Source organism: Siniperca chuatsi, linkage group LG15, assembly GCF_020085105.1.
Source record: "Siniperca chuatsi isolate FFG_IHB_CAS linkage group LG15, ASM2008510v1, whole genome shotgun sequence".
Taxonomy (NCBI): domain Eukaryota; kingdom Metazoa; phylum Chordata; class Actinopteri; order Centrarchiformes; family Sinipercidae; genus Siniperca; species Siniperca chuatsi.
The window spans coordinates 7,605,662-7,626,247 of record NC_058056.1 but is presented as its reverse complement, the minus strand read 5'-3'; the positions used below and the strand labels follow the sequence as shown (position 1 = coordinate 7,626,247).

Genomic DNA, 20,586 nt, shown 5'->3' with positions numbered 1-20,586 from the left:
GTATGAGCAGAAGTGAAACACCTTGATGTGCTGTCTGCTCAAAGAAGCTAATGCTTGAACATTCTTTTGCAGATAAGGTTTAAATATGATTTGATGATTTTGTTGCATCGTGATGGTGTAAGTTGTTTTATTGTCTTAAAGGGACCTCAAAACACTAATCTTAGTCAATCACACACACACACACACACACACCCACATGTACACTCTCTCAAACAGTGAATGGCCTGAGAAAAATAAGCCCGGAGCTCATTTTGAGGTTAGCGACGCGTTCCTTTCCCATCAGGAGAGGTAATCACAGACAGAAAGAAAGGGAAGCAAGCTCATCTAGGTTGACTTTTTCACTTCCCCCCCAAAGCAATGAGTCAGCAGTGAGAGGCGGGTGCCACACAGTAGGGCAGTGGTGAAAAATGAAAGAGACTGCTGCCAGAATAGTGGGGAATCAATGTAGATGAGGGGAAAGAAGAAGGAGAAAGAAAAGAATGAAGGTGAAGTCATGGTGAAGAAAAAAAAAAAGAGCAGGAGGAAGAAGTGGGACAACTGATGGGCAGCGCTGACAGAAAGACACGGCGGCGGGGTGGGAGGGCAGTAATGTGAACTAACAGACAGCCAATAACAGCTTTTAAACGGTTGAAGATGGTAAACAAATGGAGAAACAAAAGGGAACTACATGTGTTGGGCCCAGATATGGTGGCAGAGTGAAAGGAAAGATGAAGGGGAGAGTGAGAGGAGACAAGAGACGTTGACGTTTGGTGGGGTTAATCATTGAGCGTGTCGGGGGAAGAAGAGAGCCTTGTTGGAGTGACAGGTCTGCTGAGCTAAAACCCTCATCAGGCTTGCCGTCCTGCCCTGCAGACGTCAAAGCATCAGCTCCAGAAGGGGAGAAGGGAGACGCCTGGTGAATGTTAACCGCTCAAGGCTGTCTTTAAAATGGCCATGGTATAACCGCAAGTTCAACTTCTTTCCCCCCCGAGTTAATATCTATGATAATCACAAGGGCGAGAGCAGTGTGATCTCAAAGTCCCATCTTTCACTAAGGAGATTTAAGTCTGCAGGCTTTATTGTAACCATACTGAGTATTACCTGTGTAAGCACATTAAAATAGCCTTTTTGTTGCTGCCCTTGCAGCTAAATCCTGATCGCAAACTCCCCTATATGAAATACCTTTTATATAATATTGTATTTGAAATGTTTCCTCAAATACCATGCTTCCTACTCAGCATAAAATGTTTTCTTGACAGACTGAGTGGCCTTTGTTTACTGACTAACCCACGCCTGTGGCTCCAGTTCAATGCATAATCCTGTAACATTATCAAATCATGTTAGCTGGCCAAACATTAATGTCTGATCTTTTACTGTCCCTGTTTGACCCTCCAGAGACAGACCGCTCTGTGTTCAACACTAAAGAGTGGCCCACATCACATCACAGATATTCAATCAGACAAGTCACTGCACAAAAATAACCAGAAATTAGGATATTAGAGCCATGACACACTAAGCTGACTATTGGTCCATGTTGGTCTGCTGTTGAGCATTGTGTTTGTGCCTGACCATCACCCTTACTTTTTGTGGTGTCAGGCAGCGATTGCTCTAGACGGTTATCAGTGGCTGTTCAGCAGAAGGAACGCTGCATGCTAAATCGGCTGTGCAGGCAGTCAGTGAGAGAGAGAGCCGTCTGTCTGGCTGTTCAGGCTTAAAAGAATACTACATCGATTTAACATTACGCTCCTATAACATGGTCAGACTCTGGTTGGACAATTTAAAAAAAGGATCAAAATCGATGCAGCAGAAGCAGAGATTTTATTCCACGCGTTCTTCTTCCTTGTCAAACCTGGTGCCAACATTACCCACAATGCTACTCAGCCGCCAACAGTTCGGTCAGAGATTCGTGTGTGTTATGTTAATAGCAGCTAATGTAGCCTTGAGCCGCTTGCCTCAAGTAGAGATCAGGAGCGGGCTACAGAGGTCTGGTAAGCTCACTTCATCTTCGACACGCCACACCCACAGATTTTTTTCATTTTCAAACTTGTAAGTCTTCTTCTTTCTCTTTCAGTCATGTGATATCACAGTTATCAGACTTCATGCATCTCCATTTGGAGCGACAAAAGTTATTACTTATTTTACGCATGCTGTAGTAGTCCCCTAGACCTGTAAACAGAATTTGATGTGTAAAATCAGTAGTAATCAGTAAAATTAGCAGCTTCTCCCATTTCGTGCAATTGCTTTTTTATTTTCCACTCTTTTCTTCTTCTATAAGGAAAATAACAGTCACCAGTGCAAAACAAACATTACAGTTTTTTAGTTGTAACTTTTTCTCAGACCTATTTTCAAATTGTCTTCAGAGAATATAATGAGACAGATTAAAACAGACTAACACTGGCATAAAAATTAGTTAGTTTGTTTTGTGTGTCTTGGCATTATGTTCTTTGGACAACAAAATACAGACAACTCATGTAGGCTCAGCATGTACATTGGCTGTGGTTTGTGCATGTGTTCAAGTGCAACTTGACGATGCAAAGCAGTTTATCAGTAGGTCTTTCAGGGCCATAGTGTGTGAGTGTAATTCTTCTAACCAGTTTCAAATGGAAGTTGAGCCTCTGTACCCTACAAAATTGATTTGCTGGGCAGCGTATGAATGTCATAAAAGCCTTTTATGCCGCCTGGGAGAGAAAACAGGATATAGATGAATGCAATTACAATCCTGGAGTGCGGGAACACTGCCCAGACCAAACATCTGTTTGGATTGATAAATAGTCTTCAAAGTCACAGAAACTGAGACAAAGTTTGCATTCATTCATCATTTGTATAAGTGCTATATCACTACCTGCTTAGCTTAGCTGAGAAAAAGGAGTATCCATTTCAAAAAATGTATGCCTCAAAAATATTTTCCATACAGTGTAACTCTAAAATGGTAGTGGCTGATGTCCAGTGTATCTCTAGCACTTCAAAGCTACTAGCTAGTTTGAGAACAGGTTTGATATGAAAGTAACTCTAACTTATGACTTTAAGTATAGAAATTGAATCTGTGCTTGTCTTCACCCTTTTGAAGCGGGGAAGTGAGAGAGTGCTAGGTGGAAAATGTCAAGTCTGTGTAAGTGGCTCCATTGACATTCTCAGGAGACAAATTGGAGGATTTTACACTTCAAAACTGCCCACCCTGCTCCATTTAATGCCAAAGGAGATCTCTGCAGCCCTCACTCAGATGTGGACGTGGTGCAGACCAGTAGGGGGCACACTTACTTTGTTGCAGCCCATGCATCTTGCCATGCTCAGCACGTGTAGAGTAATTGTGAATCATTAATGCGTGCAAGCATACGTGTGTGTGTGAGTATGATGTGTGGGAAAAGGGGAGTGCAGGAAAGATAAAGAGAGACAGAAGGACAAACAGACAGAAAATATCAGTGTGGAGAATATTCTCTGCTGCGGTGGAAGGCATCTGTCACTCACACTTTCAGTTTACCCGTGGTAATCAAGCTCACACTTACAGTAATCTGTGATGGGGTTCATCATAGGGCTTCCAATGGATGGGGGCGTAGTCTTGATGGTTGGTCTAAATGGCAGCCTGGTTGTGCTGGTGACCACTGGTGGAAACTCACCGTTGGCTGAAATGAAATATAACACATTTATTGAAAAGGCTGTGCTGTATTTCCTTCATGTGCAGCAATGAAATCCTGTTGCTGTTACACTGAGGAACTAGAAGAATTATGCACAGCAGCCGCAGACCCCTCACTGGCACAGAAAATGCGGAACCACCAGCAGGGGTCATTCTTTCATTTGTACCACCAATGGCTATACACAGGGAGTGGAATGCTTAACATCCAGCTCCTCTCCATCTCTATCCATTCCTACAGTAGATGGGTAAGCACATTCAGTCAGAGTGTTTTGTAGCAATCCATCAAGCTGCAGCCTCACCGCTTTCCCACGACTGAGATCATAAGCTTGGTGGTACCTTGATCTCTTCCCCCTCAAATTCTCACCCAGAATTAAGTCTTCCAGGCAAATGGCTGGCAATTACCGTTCATGATAGAGGAACTTGTTTTTTTCTAAAGATGTTTAAGTAGGGGAGGCTAATTTTAGCTGCTATAATGGTTGGATGCTGACCTGAAAAAAAGAGTCACCTGTTTCCATTCTTTAGTTTTCAGTAGAGGTGGAGAAGCAGGAGTTCCCATGGTTGCTTGGCATATCACTGAAGAAATTAATAATTTTCTTTGATCAGGCCCATGCACTGCAATCGGCGGTATAAAAGATTGGCCTGAACGGTGTTAAAGCAATCTGCTGCCACATCTGATCAGGGACTGCAGAGGCTACAGGAACAATCAATGCAACCCTGTCAGCTGAACATAACAAAATACTTTTCCAGTATTTACTGGAGGAAGGGCTGAAGTGACAAAATCAATGTCCAACAACAGTATTACAACACCCTAAAGCACAAAATACATTGAAATCTTAAATTCAAATAATTATTTGCTAAAAACAGTCAATGAAGACATTGCAGAACATGTACCATTTCTTTCAACTTGTTTGATGTACATAAAATGTGAAGGGTATATGGGTATATACATGTCTGTGACATGTATATACCCATGTATGTCCAGCATCTCATTTATTTGATGCAATGTTCTGTAGAAAAAGCCCTGTGTGGCTCTGTTGCTAGATGACCCGTGTTGCTTGTTGTTGAAAACAGAAGACTTTTGTACAAGTGAGATTATTTCAGAGAAGTCAGATAAGGTTCACTGTGGTTTGTGGAGCTGATAATGCTGCCATCATGCAATGCCATAAGACACCAAACAAGGGCATGGGTGCAGATCTCGACCCGCTGCTATTCTGCTAGTCCTGCCTCTCATTTATAACTTTTAAAACAAAGCTGGATACAGTATGCGCCACCCAACGAGGCTACACTGCCTCGTCAGCTTTAGAACAATACAAATCATTGCTGTTTCAGCCAGACTGCCACAATGCTTCAGTCTATCAACACCAATGAGAGCCTTCATTATGGTCTTTTCATTAAACACTTTCAATGTGCTCGGTGTAGATACTTGAGGCATGCAAACAATGTATCGTAAATGATACTCTGTGTGTGTATGACCTGCATATTAAGTTCTATTTCTGCTCTGCATATGAAATAGGCTGTTGAAAGGATGATTACATGGTTTCTGGGCCTATTTGCATTTCGTACGGCAAGAGAAAAGAGAAGGTTTCTAGTTGTAGACTGGTCTGTTTTGTAGAGCAGCACAACAGCATACAGTTTGTTTACACTGTAGCTGCCTGATATTCTCCATAGGGCTGCCCTGGATGGCAAACAGCAGCAAAGGATGATTTAAAGGTTTCATGAGTGTTGTCTTTCACTTGCTTTGCTCCTCTAAGCCACAAGTACTCCTGGAGTAAAAAGTTGAAGCTCCAGATAACAACCAACAACCCAAAAGTGTCACATGAGCTGAATATCAAGCACAAACCCAACTACAAGTTTCCTAATTGTGATGAGCTAATGAGTTCCCCACATAGTGTAATTTGCCTCCTTGGTGGAAACAAATCATACCTGCGTTCCCAGCCATCAGTCTGGGGGTGTCAGGGGACAGAAACAAGACTTTTCGTCTTTATCTCTATAATAATTTAACCAAAAAAAAAAAAAAAAACCACTCCCTCTTCTCCATCCTGGCTCCCCTGTCACCTCAGACAGAAAGCTCACCGTTTATGACAATATGGCAGGGGGGCTCCCTCAACAGCTGAAAGGTTTGGAAAGCTACTGTGTGGGCGCTGTTCCATTTGGTCTGAGAAAACCTGCTTTGAGTTTGAGCTAACAACTTGACATGAATATTATTTGTTTTTTCAGCTGGTGATCTCTACTGGAACTTTCCCTGAGAAGAGAAATCTTTTCATTTGGGCTGCAAAGCTTAAGAAAACCTAAGGACTGCTCACCTACAATCTGCCAGCTAGAAAATCAATAGCTCATTCCAGAGCCCTGTAATCCTCAAATAAATATGATCTACTAAGTCTCCACTGCTTGGGAGCTTTGATACAGATAGAGTTTATGTGCAGATTTGATGGATCACATACAGCACGTGAGTGACCGCAATGTGTTTGATTGTTTAGGCGAGTAGAAGCACTCTGTCTCACCGTAAGTTACACCTTAAGATGTGTCACGTGTACACAACAAGTTCTGCAACTTTTCATATCTTCAACAAAGTCGCTAATAAGGCTCACTGCATTGTTATTCTGAGCATAGGGTAACCCACTACAGCAGGGCTATGGAACAGACAGAGCTGGAGCACACAGTATTGGTATGCTGCTGCAGCAGGAGGAGGACTCAGCAGGTCCACCACAGAGCAGCATGAACCAGAGGCCAGGGCAACAGCTGTCACTGTTCATTAGCAGGGCGCCGTAAGCTGCCTGAAGCCTACCAAAGGCCAGCCACGGTGGGGTGGTGGTACCTCGTTTCCACCCAGCCACCATCCCCAAATATCTCGAGATTGCAATGCTCTGAGAAACATCCACACTACAGAGATATCATGCTAACAGTCAGTATTATTCCTTATGGAAACGTGGGATTCAACGGCTGGCCTGCCATGTAGCATATTCAGGATATGTATGTAGTTTGTTTTCTCAAATGCAAGAAAAGATACTCAACGTTTGGATTCCTAATCTGTTACCTTGCATGTACTGCATCTATGTTTGTATCTTAATCTAAAAGGTGGCTGATGAGCCTGGGGGAAATCACATTTGAATAAAGTGCTTTTAATTAGCCCTAATGTATATGTCATCAGTGTGAATACACTGAGGAATGTAGAGCATCTGTACTTACTGGTCCATGGTTTGTCTCCATGCCTCTCAATGCCTACAGGTGCAGGTGGTAATTACTGAAACCAATACATTTCAGTAATCCATAGTTGTATTACACAAGTTACCACAGCAGATCAAACTCTTTGTGTACGGCTGTGTATGGGTAATACACAGTTTGAACAGGTTCTTTTCATATTGCCTTCAGCCCAACAAATCCAATGATTTTCATCAAAATCTCCATTTTGCAATTGTAAACCTTTGTAAGGGAGCAATGCATAGACTATCCAGTGATGTCAGGGACCAGCTACTGAGGAGGCACATTCACAGTGTGATGCTGGGGAGGCTCTATAAAGGCAGCTGGTACTACTGTTAATGCAGCTCAGCGTGTGTGAAAATAAGTGATGGTACACGGCAGAGAGAGAGAAGGATGAATCTCCTGTGCTGTCTAACTCAATACACTAATTTAATGATGCTGCTGAAGATAAAATGATAAAACTGACATCCAGGCCCAACACCTGAAGGACAATGGATGCATCATTAAGCACACACGCTTGCCAAACTATACATCACACTAAAGCCAAGAGAAGTGTAGGTTGCAGGATGGTTGATCCTCTGCATGATGTGTTCGCTGTATGTCCTCCCATCAAAACATATTACAGGGCTTTGTCAGAATGCGCACGGATCCGTCATGCTAATCACTCACAGTGATCATCCTTGGAAATGACGTCTTTTGCTGAGCTTCAGCAGCTCCCATCAGCTGGTCTGATTGATAGGCGATAAAATGTGAGTGTGTCAAGTGTGGCTCTAGGTAATGTATACCTGGCCTAGATTAAGAGCTTGCCATCTGGAAAGTGAGCGAAGTGGGGATAGATGATCCTTCAGCGCTGCCATACCAGTGCCGCCGCTCTGGAGGACATAAAATACAACTGGCGGGCAAATATCTCTTGGAAAATGTCATCTCTTTAAATAAAGACTCTCTGACCCAATAAGCCAGTGTTGATACAGGGCGATGGGGACTCTGCTCAAGCCTAGACTAACAGCAATTTCTCACCTCATATTCAGCTGATGAACTCATGTTATCTGTTTGCATTTTACAGTTAGGGCAATAGAGTTGAGATTCTATCTGTGGTTGATAAATAAATTCAGCAAAAACCTCACCTGAAGGCGAACAAGAAAATAGATTAGGTGTGCCAGTCACATTCGTCATTTCTTATTTCACATTTGAATGAAAACTGGTATCTATAGAACATTTCATCTTTAATTTAATTGTTGCAGAAATGACACCACACCAAGACCTTCTCACGACAAAAAAAAAAAAAAAAACTTGACAGGGTCAGCTTTATAATCTTCCCAGCATCACAATGCATCAAATTAGAGCAGCATAAAATCTGCCTGTGTCAGAGGGTGCCACTCATGCCCCCTGCCTCTTGAATCTAATTCTTAGCCAGGGTGTAGTCAGTTTAACACTGTTCTCATTGTCAGAGCTATATATTCAGGTACAGAGATGCTCAGTCATTACTATTCCTGTCACAGTTCAAACAGGTTCCTCCAGATAGACAGACATGGAGGGAGGAAGTGATCTCCTAACCTTACATTCTCCTGACGCCAGACTTGGTTGTCATCTTACTCCTGTTTTTATACTGATAAACCATCTTAATTATAACACAAAAATATCCGGATAGGTGACGTGAGGCTTGACCTTTATAAGCCTGCAGTACAACACTGGAACATAAGCCCCTATCAATCAGCAAGCTATATTATGGCAGATTTTAACTGTTCTGACATTTCAGGAACACATCAAAGGTTCTGAAAGAGAGTACACTAAAGGAATGTAATAATATACATCATTTCCATAAAGTTTTGTCGACGTACTGTAAAACTGCAGTACTTTTAATAAAGATATTATTTCCAAGAGAGCAGTAGATGTGTAAATGACTTGCTAGGATTATTTTAATAGTCTTGACTGAGAAGTGCAAAAAGTTCTGCGTTTCATGAAAGAAGACAATGTACTGTATCATGGTTGTATCAAAGGAATTGAAATGAATAAATAATGGATAAGTAAGCCCTTGATGAATGCTCTAAAGTGTACAAAACTGCTACTCAGTCAAATTGTATCTCTATAAAACATGAACATAGGGTAGACCTGTATTGATTATTAATTTAATCCCCAACCCCCTCCCCCATTGTGCTTGTCATGGTCAATCAATCCCGCTATCAGTCAAACAGCTCCATTAACTGAACCAAGGTCTGATGAAGTAAGAGTGAAAAAAGAAAGACTCGACATTTTTATAGTACTCACATGCCAGGAAGCAGTCCATACTGAAAGAGATGTTATCAAGAGAGATGGCTGAACCGGGTCCAGGTCCATCTTCCGTGCTGAACTGCAGCCAGAACCTGCAGAGGGACAGAGCGGTTTTAACTACCTCACAGCCTGTGAATGGTTGGGTAGCTTCTGACTGAAATGGCGTGAGGAAGAATTTGTCGTGCTTTAAGAAAAATGCCATTGAAGCTTGGCTTTGGAGGGTGAACATTGTATCCCTTTTGGCAACTCAGTCTGTATTGTTAAGAACTGTTCGCTCATTCAGCAGATACAAAAAAAAACAACTGACTTCTTTAGGGATGAAACACATTTTCTGCATAATATAGGCATAATTTAGGCAGGCATGGTTACACAAGCATGGCATGAGCTATATGTCTAAAACCTTTAAAGGAATAGTTTGACAAATATGCATGTTTGCTTTCTTGCCAAGAGTTAGATGAGAAGATTGATACTACTCATGTCTATACGGTAAATATTAAGCTCCAGTCAGTAGCCGGTTAGCTTAGCTTAGCATAAAGACTGAAAACGGGGACTCTCAGGCAAGAAAGTGAATACGTGTATTTCCCACAATGTATTTCTTTAAGTACAGCCACATTAACTGTGGCTGTAACTGACAGTAACACAACCTACAGTAAATATGAGTTCCCCTTCAACACCATCAGTCGTTCAGATAGGAGGTTTGTCCTGACTTTTGTCTGCACTTCAGGCTTTATTTCTGATTCTATTTAAGCTTGACAAAGGTCACTGTGCAAAGAGTGGCAGGCTCACCCAGTGGTTACGGACATGACATTCTAATTAAGAGCACAAGCACAGCTGACTACATAACCCAGGAATCAAAAATTAATCACTCTCAGGGGAGCAGGATTATCCAAGCTCGAATGGCAAAGAAACCTCCAGTCAGGCAAACAGAGATCAACTGCCTTATCTGGGGTTTCTCTTTTTTTCTTGCTTTATTCTATTTTGTTTTAATTTCTCTCTTTTTTGAGTGGACATCAAGCCATAGCTAATTGGAAGGCAAGTAGGGTGGGTAGAGCCTTGTGTATTGATTTCTGCACTCTTTATTAGAGACAAGTGGAATAAAAAGAGAGGGGGATATTTTGTACAACTGTACACATGGCAGTTCCATGGCACAAGACTAAGACTGAGTCCCTATGGGATTCATTAATTTTGTGGAGTTGAGAGGAAATGTTTCCCAGAAAATGGAATGTAAATGTTGAAAATCTGCATTCATGAGAGGTGAAAAGAAGGTTAGAAGAGCTTCTTGGGTCCGTTTCATTTCCTTTGAGAACACTTAAGTATTTGTGTGAGTGTGTTGGAGGTTTGTTCTGAGCAGAGTTGGAAGACTCGTTTGCTCTTAAACACCTCAAAGAGCCAGTTTGAAGCCTTCAGACAGTCCAAACATGCAGCTTGATATAATCAGACTACCTGTTATGTGGTGAAACAGGTGAGCGTTTGTCGTACCAGTCTGCCAGCCCGTAAAGGGGAAGTATGACGAGTTTCCAGCCCCTTTCAGATTTGGGTTCACTGGCTGAATGCCACAGTATGCGCTGCTCCTCAGGGCCTGTACTGTTCTCCACTATCCACAGAGACAGCGACCCCTTCTGTAAGCCTCCAGAACATAGCCAGAATCGCACCTGTTGAAGTAAGGTGGAATTTTGAACGAACAAAATCAAATCAAAATTTAATATGCAGCATGACCACAAAGTTGGAGTGTTGATTTTTGACTTACATGCTGAGAAATAGCGTGTGTCAGTATATAAAATACCACAGCAACTTTAACTTCCTTTGAATATTTCTGAATTGAAGAAAACCAGCCAAATGTGTTATCTGTCAAGGAAGGGATGCACTTAAAAATGCATTGAGATCAATCAGCAACAACCATCTGTTCATTTCTAATTATTCTAAGATTAATAGAATTCAACCAGGATCATAATTTGGGTTATTTTGCTATCTATGCTGCTCCTGCATGCTTCAGCACAAATCAATCTCATTTCGCTGTTTCCAGGAGGGATATGGTGGGTGTAAACTTGCTTAAAATTAAACAACACACAGACCATAGCAGGAATTAAATAGTAAAAGGAAGTCTGAATCTAAAGCTTGCTAACAAGCATGGGATGTCACCATGTCCCTCTACAGCATTTTATTGGAGCCAAGAACATATTTCTTGCTTCACCATTTAAGTGGAACAGATGCTGGTTTAAGCCTGATGAAAAGTACACGTAGAGGCAACACAACCCAGACAACTGAATTAAACACTTTTACGCTGAGTGCTTGCATTGTGCTTGTCGATAGCAGGTTGTGGTCCTTATCATCAACTGCGAGACCACATGTTGACCGTTTAAACATCAAGATTATAGGCACTGCACAGTGCACACTGGGCACGACATGAAAGTGAACGTTTCCTGTAGCTAATACCCAAAACTAATATCCTCAACATAGTTGTCCAAGAGCAGACAGGCTAGATTGAACAGCACCGGTTCAGTGTAGGGAGAAGGATTTAGAGTGTTAATCTGGAATCATGGCTAATCTTTGTCTGTGTGCCAAGAAGCTGGGAGGCAAGGTCTGCAATGGTGCAGTGCTGCCTCCACGGCTGTCCACAAATATCAGACACCTCTAATACACACCTGAGAAGCAGCAAGCTTCTCCTCCTCCATTTTTATTTTTATTTTTTCTGATTTTCCTCTCTGTCTTCTTTGCGGCCAGTTCCTTTGCGTGTTTTTCTTGTCAAGACTAACTTTATTTCCTCTGTGTCTGTCTTATTATCTTGTTTTCTGACCTCTTGACCTTGCATCACCTTCCCACCTCCATCACTCACTTCTGTCTCAGCTTCTCTCACCTCCAAATCACTCCCTGCCTCCACAAAGTACACATGCAGAAGGCCAAAGGTTGCTGTGCTGAGCAATATTAAAATAACTAATATAACTCTAAATGCTAGATGCAACAATATCAATCAAGACTTCACTTACACAACCACCCCCGGAGACCTGCTCTGTGAGCATCATGATCTGAATAATGCATGACTTCCAATATTTTCACAACTATGTCAGCAGATACAACCTATGATTAACGAGGTCAATCTCACTGTCTGTTAGGATCTCTCAGGAAATGCAGATGGCCCAGTGTTAACCTGGTGTCTTGGCACATTACCATTTGATTTTTGAGCAGTTTCTGAAGCAATTAACATATCAAATTATTCAAAGTTTTCTACTCCTACAGCAACAACAAAAAGTGTTATTGAAAAACACTTTAAAAATGCAACTCAATGGCCAAATTCAATATTTATTTATTTTTATTTTTTTTACCACATAACCCTAAATATCAACACATAGTCTACGGTACATTTTGAATGTAATAATGATCTTACTGCTAACTGAACGAGTGTCCATATTTATTTCCTGGCGAGGTTTAGTCAACAGTCAACTGGGCACACATACACAGAAGTCTTCAAACAGTTTTATGTGAGAAAATATGCATGCTGTTCCATTCATAGTTGAAGTAGTGTGCATGTGGCTGCCGCTGTAGTAAGAGTGATGATCTGCAGCTAAAGAGCGTGGAGGGTGGTGTTTTTTTTAATCACCTTTCCAAAACCAAAAACACAAGAGTGTAAGGAATTAATTAAACAGTGTATTTACCATAGACTGTATAAAAAAAATGGATAGTGTCCGTGACGTCACCCATAGGTTTCTGAATAGCCATTGTGAAGCTCTAAGTGTGTGGTTCCGGCCGCTGCCATTTTGGCCTCCTGATAGGGCACCCACCTGTCACTCAAAGTGGACACGTCCTTAATTATGTATAATTTAACTTAAGCTTAACTTAATATAATTTAAACTGGTGAGTTATATAAAAATTCACCCCCGTACAGATGTCAACTAGCCATAGAGACCAAAACAAAGTTGGGCATTTTAACATGGGGGTGTATGGGGATTGACTCGCTTTTGGAGCCAGCCTCAATTCGAGGAACTGCAGTTTTTTTGCATATCTTCGTTGGCTCCTTTTTTCAGCCCCGGAGGTTGCCACTTGGTATTTACCTGCTCTAAAGTAAGCTGAAAACGTTAGCATGCCTGGCATTTCCAAAGGCAAGGGGCATGTCATCAGCTAACAATAGTATTATGTAGGGTTACAGGTTAGGAAAATGCCTGTTCAGGACTGGAACATTCACTGCTTGGAAGCTAAGGAGCTAATAATCAGAGTTTAAAGGTCAAAACGATAGCGTCTCCATCCTGCTCTTTATTTAGTTTGGGGAGGTTTACACTTCCATCTCCAGCCAAACATCATCCTCAAAATATTTTCTCTTCTAAAAGTGGAGCATACTCTTTGAAAATACAGACAACATAACAACACCTTTACAGGCCATGTATAACACAAATCAGCTTGAAGCATTGAAAAGTCAGCTGGAGTTTTCAACCAACTCTCAGAGTTCTAGCCTTAACAAGGAGATGCATGTTTTTACTTATTTCTGTGTGAAATCTAAGACCTATTGTTTCAAAAATTACTGCAAATTTGGAGTGGCAAATCTGGCACGTTATCACTAAAAACTGCACATGTGCAGTGTGAGAACAGAAAGCTTGACAGATGTAGCAACAGTAACTAAGGGGAATGGGGCTAAGTGAACTGCCAGCTGTGCACATCTGATCACGTGTTGGTATGTTCATGTCCGAGAATGAAGATGATCTTTACTCTGTGAAGAAAACACGCTATGCTTTTTCTCACCGTGCATGGGGAGTTTCTTAGAGGAGGGGGGAAGAGAGGGCTCCTCAGTAACGCCGAGCTACGCTGGTTATTGGACTGGCCTCCGTCCACACTGAATGTAGCACCTTTAACACACAAACGCACACATTAAACACACAGGAGAAGAAAAACAGTGTCAGATATGAAACTTATTATGCACTCAATAATTCAGACAATATAACTGAATAAAAAATCTACATACATGTGGAGGTTTTGAAAGTGATTGTAGTCAGTGTGAGCTGTTGGCATATTTGATCATTTCTCCCTTTGCTCTACTCTGATGCATAACTTAACTGATCCAACTAAAGGTTTTTAAAAGAATTCTCAACAAATAATGTTTGAGAAAAGCACAGTTCAGCAGTGACAGCATCAAACAATACAGTTAACACTGGTTATCCATCATTTCAGGTAACTGTGGCAGTAATATACTGAGAAGAAAATCATATATAAAATCACCAAATATGGTATAAAATTATAATGCTCCATTTATAGTTTCCCCACACTACCTCTGAGACTTCTGTAAATAGTTGAGAACAAAAACAAGCCTGAGCAAACCAAGACTTTCAAATCTCATCGAGAGAGACACTCTAGTCACTGCACTGACGATGAACTGCAGATGTAGGAGTATACATACTGGAGCTTCTAAACCCAATGGGATTCTGTTTGTAGCAGCATACTGGGCTCTGAACAAGACAACACGTCCGTGTGTGACACATCAAAGGTTTTGGTAATCCTTCCACTCAAATAGTCAAGGTCACTGGTTTAAAATCTGGTTTTAAAGTCTTGCTTTACTGTAAAATGTTCCCCTTTGAAGTCCATTTTAATGAGACATGAACACGGCTGTATACACACTTAAAAGAGCCTGCAAATAGGCCTTTTCATCATTTGATCAGAACGGCGTTGATGATATCATAAGAGACGTGTACGAGCCACCTGATGACGGGCAGCTCTGTCTGGTAGCCTTGGGTGGTGACTGGAGTCTTCTCCAGGAGAGACCACGGCCTGTTATTGACTGCCAACCGCACTCGCCCTCTTCAAAAGAGCAGTAGCTGCCATTGAGAAAGTGGCCTGGAGAGACAGAGAGATAATATATCAGGGGAGGAGAGGAGAAGATGATAAGGGGGGTGAGGGGGGCATATAATGAGTGGACGGGCCTGGCAAGGGGTTGAAAGAAGAGAGAACGGAGTGAACACTGACAGCCAAACTGCCAAGGAGAAAAAGGACAGGGCCGGCGTGGGGACTGGGAATCAAGGAGTTGAGCGACATTGAAGGCGAATAGGTTGAGAGGAGAGAGGTATGTGTGGGGGGGTGCAGACTAATGGCTCACCGTACTCAATGTGTTGGTGAAAATTAGGGTTGAGGTACGGTGGGGAAGGGTTATGCGCCGCTCAGAGTGACTCTAGAAACAGAAGCAGAAAATGGAAAAGGCCTGAAGTGTCTAGAGAGGGAGATAGGAAAGAGTAAGAGTAGAGGATGAAGGAAGAAGGTCTGAAGGGAAATGAGAAAGCTGAGGTGGTGACATGATGTGTTTTGGGGGTGGCAATCAACTTGAAATCACTTCACAGAATGGCATAAGCCTCGGAAGCATTTCGGTCACTGACTTCAATTTACAAAGTTAGTCTGTACAGTAGCACCACAGTGAAAATTGTTAATTGGATTGTGTAGTGCTTGTGTAACCACTAAAAGAGATAGGCATGTCTGTGTGTGTGGTCTGTTTCCTTATTTCCACACTGTGGGCTTAATGAAAAAGTGCAAAGTCCTTGATTTGCAAACAAGGTTTCTCCTTTTATGTTTGGTTAAGTAACTGACAGAATAAATCAAATTTAGGTAGTGCAAATATTTAAACACCAATTTTCTGATTGAATTTTTCACTTTGAGCACTATTTTCCGGTTCATCTTCACTTGCAGATAACAGATCTGCATTTTTATTGACTAAAATGAGGCAGAAATTAGAATTTTTTTTAAACATTGCAATGGTATCATTTTTTCTATGATTTTAGGTGTTGCTGAATGTTAAAAATCAGACTTAAAACTTCAGTTGTTTCTGATAACACTGAGGTGGGTTTGAGTTTCCTTTCAGTTTTCGCCTTAAGTTTGCTTTATGTTCCTTTTATCCTGAGCTACTCTCTGTGAATGCCCGTTACCTATAAGTGCCCTGACAGTGTGCTTTTTGGAAATGGCATCATCCAGATAATGGATGTGAAAGTGGCCTGAGCAGAGATCATAAGGCAGGTATTCTTCAGGAAGAAAAACAAGAATTTTTTAATCATACAAAAGGCTTTTAACAGGTTTCAAAGAACCAATATCATGAAACTAATACCATTACATTTTTTGTTTGGACTTTTTCGGTAATAAGTAAATGTCATGTCTTGTGATATTATGAGTCACTCTCCATGTTACATAAACCAGTTAGTATCACTTAGATGTTTTTCATGCAAAGCACAGAGATTCAAAGTCACATCATATGATAGCTGCTCGTGACATGAATAAAGTCTGTGCTGATGTCACGTCTGCATTAGCTTTGTGGCTTTTGTTACCCAGGCTGTCTTTCACAACTGTTCGCCGTCAGTCTTTGACACTCGCAAATGGATTCAACCCGACTTGATTCAACTTTATTTTATGGGGTGTGAATAAAGCTAACATAACAGTGTCATTCCTATTTTATGAAAACTGACATGAACATCACTTAATCTTTATGAATGTTGAGTAGAGTGTCATTCAGTTATACATGTCACTTTCAGTGCAACACTACTCTACTGATGTCTGTCAGGAAAACTTGACAAGAGGACACAGCCTATGAAAACACATCATGGCTATATGGCAGGCCCCATATAATCAAGTGTGATTACCCTGGCATATGCTCTTAATGAGTCATCGCTGATGTTCCAAGAAAAACAAACAAAAAAAAGAATCTTGCAGATTACGACTTGAAATTCCTGCTTGCATCCACCTTTGATGCAAGCAGCATTTCTCTGGAGTTGCAGGGAAACGGTAGTGGGGCGAGCTGCAAACTTTAGACCGACTAAGATCAACCAGAGGAAGCTGTGACTCTCAAAGAGTGGAGGATGTGTTTGTGCATAATGATGCTGGGGCAGGATGATGAGGGAGATCCACGGGGACTTGATTTTCCTTATATGTCAGGAATCTTTGTGATTGACACAGGCTCCGTTTGTTCCTCCTGCCTCTCTCTGCTTTTTCCTGTTAATGAGCCTTGGCACAGCTTATGAAGAATTTAAATAGATCAAATCAGATGAAGATAGCTCGTGGATAGATCATAGAGAATAGGGTATCAGAGAGAGAACACTATGTGATTTGGGTAGCAGGGGGTAATTGTGACGAGTGATGGAGAGGAAAATGGAACAAATACAGACCTAAGGTACAGTAGTAGACTGGGGGAGAGAGATGTATGAGATGTGGGTGGACTGATGAATGAACTATGGATCGTCGGTTATTACTATTTTAAGAATAGACTGATAGAGAGAGAACCTTGATTCAAAGCAAATGACAGCTGTCCTTCATGCCTCTGTGCGCTCATTATGAGGGCACACAGTGGAAAGATGTAGGGAAAAGAGGAGTCAGATCTTTAACATTTTCCAGTCGACTCACAGCAATAAGCCTTTCCCTGCAAGACCCATCAGTCTGTGTCAAGTATTATACAAGCCTTTCCCTGCTCTGTTTGTTACTGATGTAAAAATACAATTACCAGTTTAACATTATGGTCTTCATAACACGTACTGTAATTCAGGAATATTCATATGTTCATAATATATAATCCTTTGCTTTAGATGACTGCCGAATGAAGCCAATGGCGTGTACACGCTGGCTTTGTGTTTTACTGATTATTATTTAGGCTTTTACAACCAAAACGTTACACACACACACACACACACACACACACACACATTCAAATGGAGATTATACCCTTGGGTTAGCCTCTCAGGCCAATTAGCACTGATAAGTCCTCTTGCAGTAGAAAGAGAAACTGCGCCTGGCTGGGATTTTCACCCTCTTGTTACCCTCTTATCTCTCAGCTCCCATAGTTAGCAAACCTATAAGCACAAGGGAGCAGCCATCATTTTAATAAGCACCACATGGGAGGCTGACCTGCACTGTGGGTAAGAGCAAATTAATTCTGGTCAGTTTAATATGGGTGAAAAACTCCGAAATCAAACTACAACAGAAAAAAAAACTGTACGGTAAGAGTTTTGAACCGTGTCTATAAATTGGGAAGACAATGTAAAAATGCATGCATGCATCCTCACCACTCTCTCTCTCTCTCTCTCTCACACACACACACACACACAGACACACACACACAAACAGCAAGGCCTGGGGGACTTCACTTGTGAATAAGATGTCAGCATACTTGGCTAGTGTTCCTCGTAGGCCTCGAGAAAAGCAGAAAACAAATGTGCAAAGAGATAGAAATAACAACCGTGGAATATGTCAAGGGTGAGAAATGCTAGCCAAGCATAGCTACACTGCCTTTTTTTCTGCCTTTCCCTTTGTCTCTCTGTCAGGAAAGCTCATGCAGACACTCAGTTGTTGCTCTGTTGGGCAGGATGCAACGGCTTCATTAAAGACGACTCACTACGGCTGACCAGCTTCGCAACTCGGCCGTTCTGATCCAAAAGTGAATGCAGGAAGGACAGCGGACGTGTGAGCTTTCCTCTTGCACATTCTTCCCAACAGCTGTGCTCCTGTATCATGCCGTACTTACGACATAGGTCGCCTTCATCATCGCCGTGTGGACAGTCTGTACTGAAGTCACACAGTTTGTCCAGTGGGATCCCAGGTCCTTGGTAACAGTGGTACTGGCCCTCCAGTGTGATGTTAGGGCCGGGCGAGGACACTGGACAGAGGAGGAGGGGACGAAGAGGAGGAGGAAAAGAAGAAAGACAAAGAAAACTCGCCATATTAAACATTTCTTCAGACAGTCATTGGTACAGTACCACTTGCAAAGCAAAATGCTTCCACAGTGCAGAATTTAGAAAACATTTGCTTGTTGGCAGCAAAATCAGAAAATGAAACAACAAACAAAAATCTACTTGTGGAGCTGAGGAAAAATAGCTCCCGATTATGTTCCAAGTTTACTTATTGAGTATCACTGCTAGATTTATATGTAAGACACAAAACACAAATCAGTAGCTGAGGGAAAACATAACTTACAAACAGTAGAAAATATGCAGTTGCTACATGAAATTACATCAGTCAGTGACAAAGGCTAATATAACCCCTGACTGTAAACCCTGTATGACATCCACAGACTGCCTGTAGCATCATAAATAACTTGGCCCAGGCTGCATAAGCATCTGGCTTTGAATACAGTACATATCCATCAGACAAGGAACACAAGCAGCAAAAACAACGACCTAGATACTGTAGCAGGTAGCACAAGGGGAGGGAGCACACACACACACACACACACACACACACACACACACACACACAGACACACACAGAGACAGCAATTGATATCACCGGTCTCAACAACTCAACTGTAACCTGGGACATTTGCATATCTATGCAAATCAGAGAGGTGATATCTCCAGATTGTGGAAACTGACTGCTCACCTCCACCTTAATCATCAGAAGCTGATCACAGTGAAGAGAACAAAACAGTAAAGTGGAAAAAACTGTCTGCTGATGGGGATCTCGTTTCTCTTCCTCTCTCATGAGGAAAAACGAGAAGTGATTCTTATCATGAGTGACTGGCTCTGCTTACTGTAGTTTGCCCTTGATCTGTATTATGCAGATTTGTTCTCCAGTCAGACGAACTTGGAGACGAAAGTCTGATAACGTCGGAGGCCATGACAGGAGAGGCAGCGTGGAGCGATTGCTGTTATCTGCGCTGACAAGATAGGCAGTAATGCTACACTAATTTTTAACATGAAGTTTGTAATGAATGTACTTTTGTTTTCCAGTTTGCATATGTTTCTGCGTGACACACCTTCAGTACCACACTTTTCTCAAGCTCAGACTTACATTAGGGTGGCAGGCTCACAGACACGCGACAGGACAAGATAAAGAACAGCATAAATCAACACCACACAATGTGTTTAATATTAATACGGTATCTTGATGTTGCTTTTAGCTGTGCTGAATTACCAGCTCTGAAAATATGCAATCTAAAAAGTACACAAAAAGAGTACTAGGTGTCGGTAATGACACTACAGTAGTTATTGCCACTCATGCAAAATAGTTGCACAGAAATTACTGTCTAGTTATAATGCAGCAGAGGACGGAAATTTCACAGCTATGCCTGATTCACAGCATTCTTCACTCTCACTGTAGTTGAGAAACCTTGAGGCCCAGTGGGAAACTGGCACAGTCAACTCAATGGATTGGAAAGAGGGGGTGGCATTTTTTTACTGGACAAAAACACATTAGTCAGGGGCCTCCCACAGTCCACTATTGTGGCAGGGCCTTAATGGCTGCACAGAGATACATTAAGACACATGTCAGTGAATGATCCAGTTCAAATTCTTTGAAAACATATTAGCCCGAGTAAATTACTTTGATAATGAATACCCTTTCTCATCAGTGCTGTGCCGCACACTGTGAATCATCATTCAGCGCTCTTTTCACAAACTAAAGGCTGTGAACAGTGCATATGCTCGCACGTGTTGAACTATAGTCTCACAGACATGTGACATTGACAGAAGAGGACAGAAGAAGGCAAATATACAATATTTATTCAAATGAGGTGAGGCGGAGGCTTGTTTGTTTATGACCAACTGTGTGGGTATAGACGTGGTCTTGCT

The 20,586-nt window shown here is 41.8% G+C and overlaps 1 protein-coding gene across 4 annotated transcripts in view; it reads right to left on the bottom strand.

Annotated features, from left to right (window-relative positions):
• The window catches only part of alk (ALK receptor tyrosine kinase), a 301,315-nt gene that overhangs the window by 35,048 nt on the left and 245,681 nt on the right, over positions 1–20,586 (bottom strand). For 3 of the 4 annotated variants that reach the window (XM_044165960.1, XM_044165962.1, XM_044165963.1), the window contains 6 exons: positions 18,543–18,674; positions 14,753–14,890; positions 13,805–13,908; positions 10,556–10,728; positions 9,074–9,168; positions 3,483–3,599 (listed from right to left, as the gene is read on the bottom strand). In XM_044165960.1, the coding sequence (XP_044021895.1) occupies positions 3,483–3,599; positions 9,074–9,168; positions 10,556–10,728; positions 13,805–13,908; positions 14,753–14,890; positions 18,543–18,674 (759 nt within the window). The remainder of the gene's footprint in view (positions 1–3,482; positions 3,600–9,073; positions 9,169–10,555; positions 10,729–13,804; positions 13,909–14,752; positions 14,891–18,542; positions 18,675–20,586) is intronic. The other variant, XM_044165961.1, reaches the window with a different exon arrangement.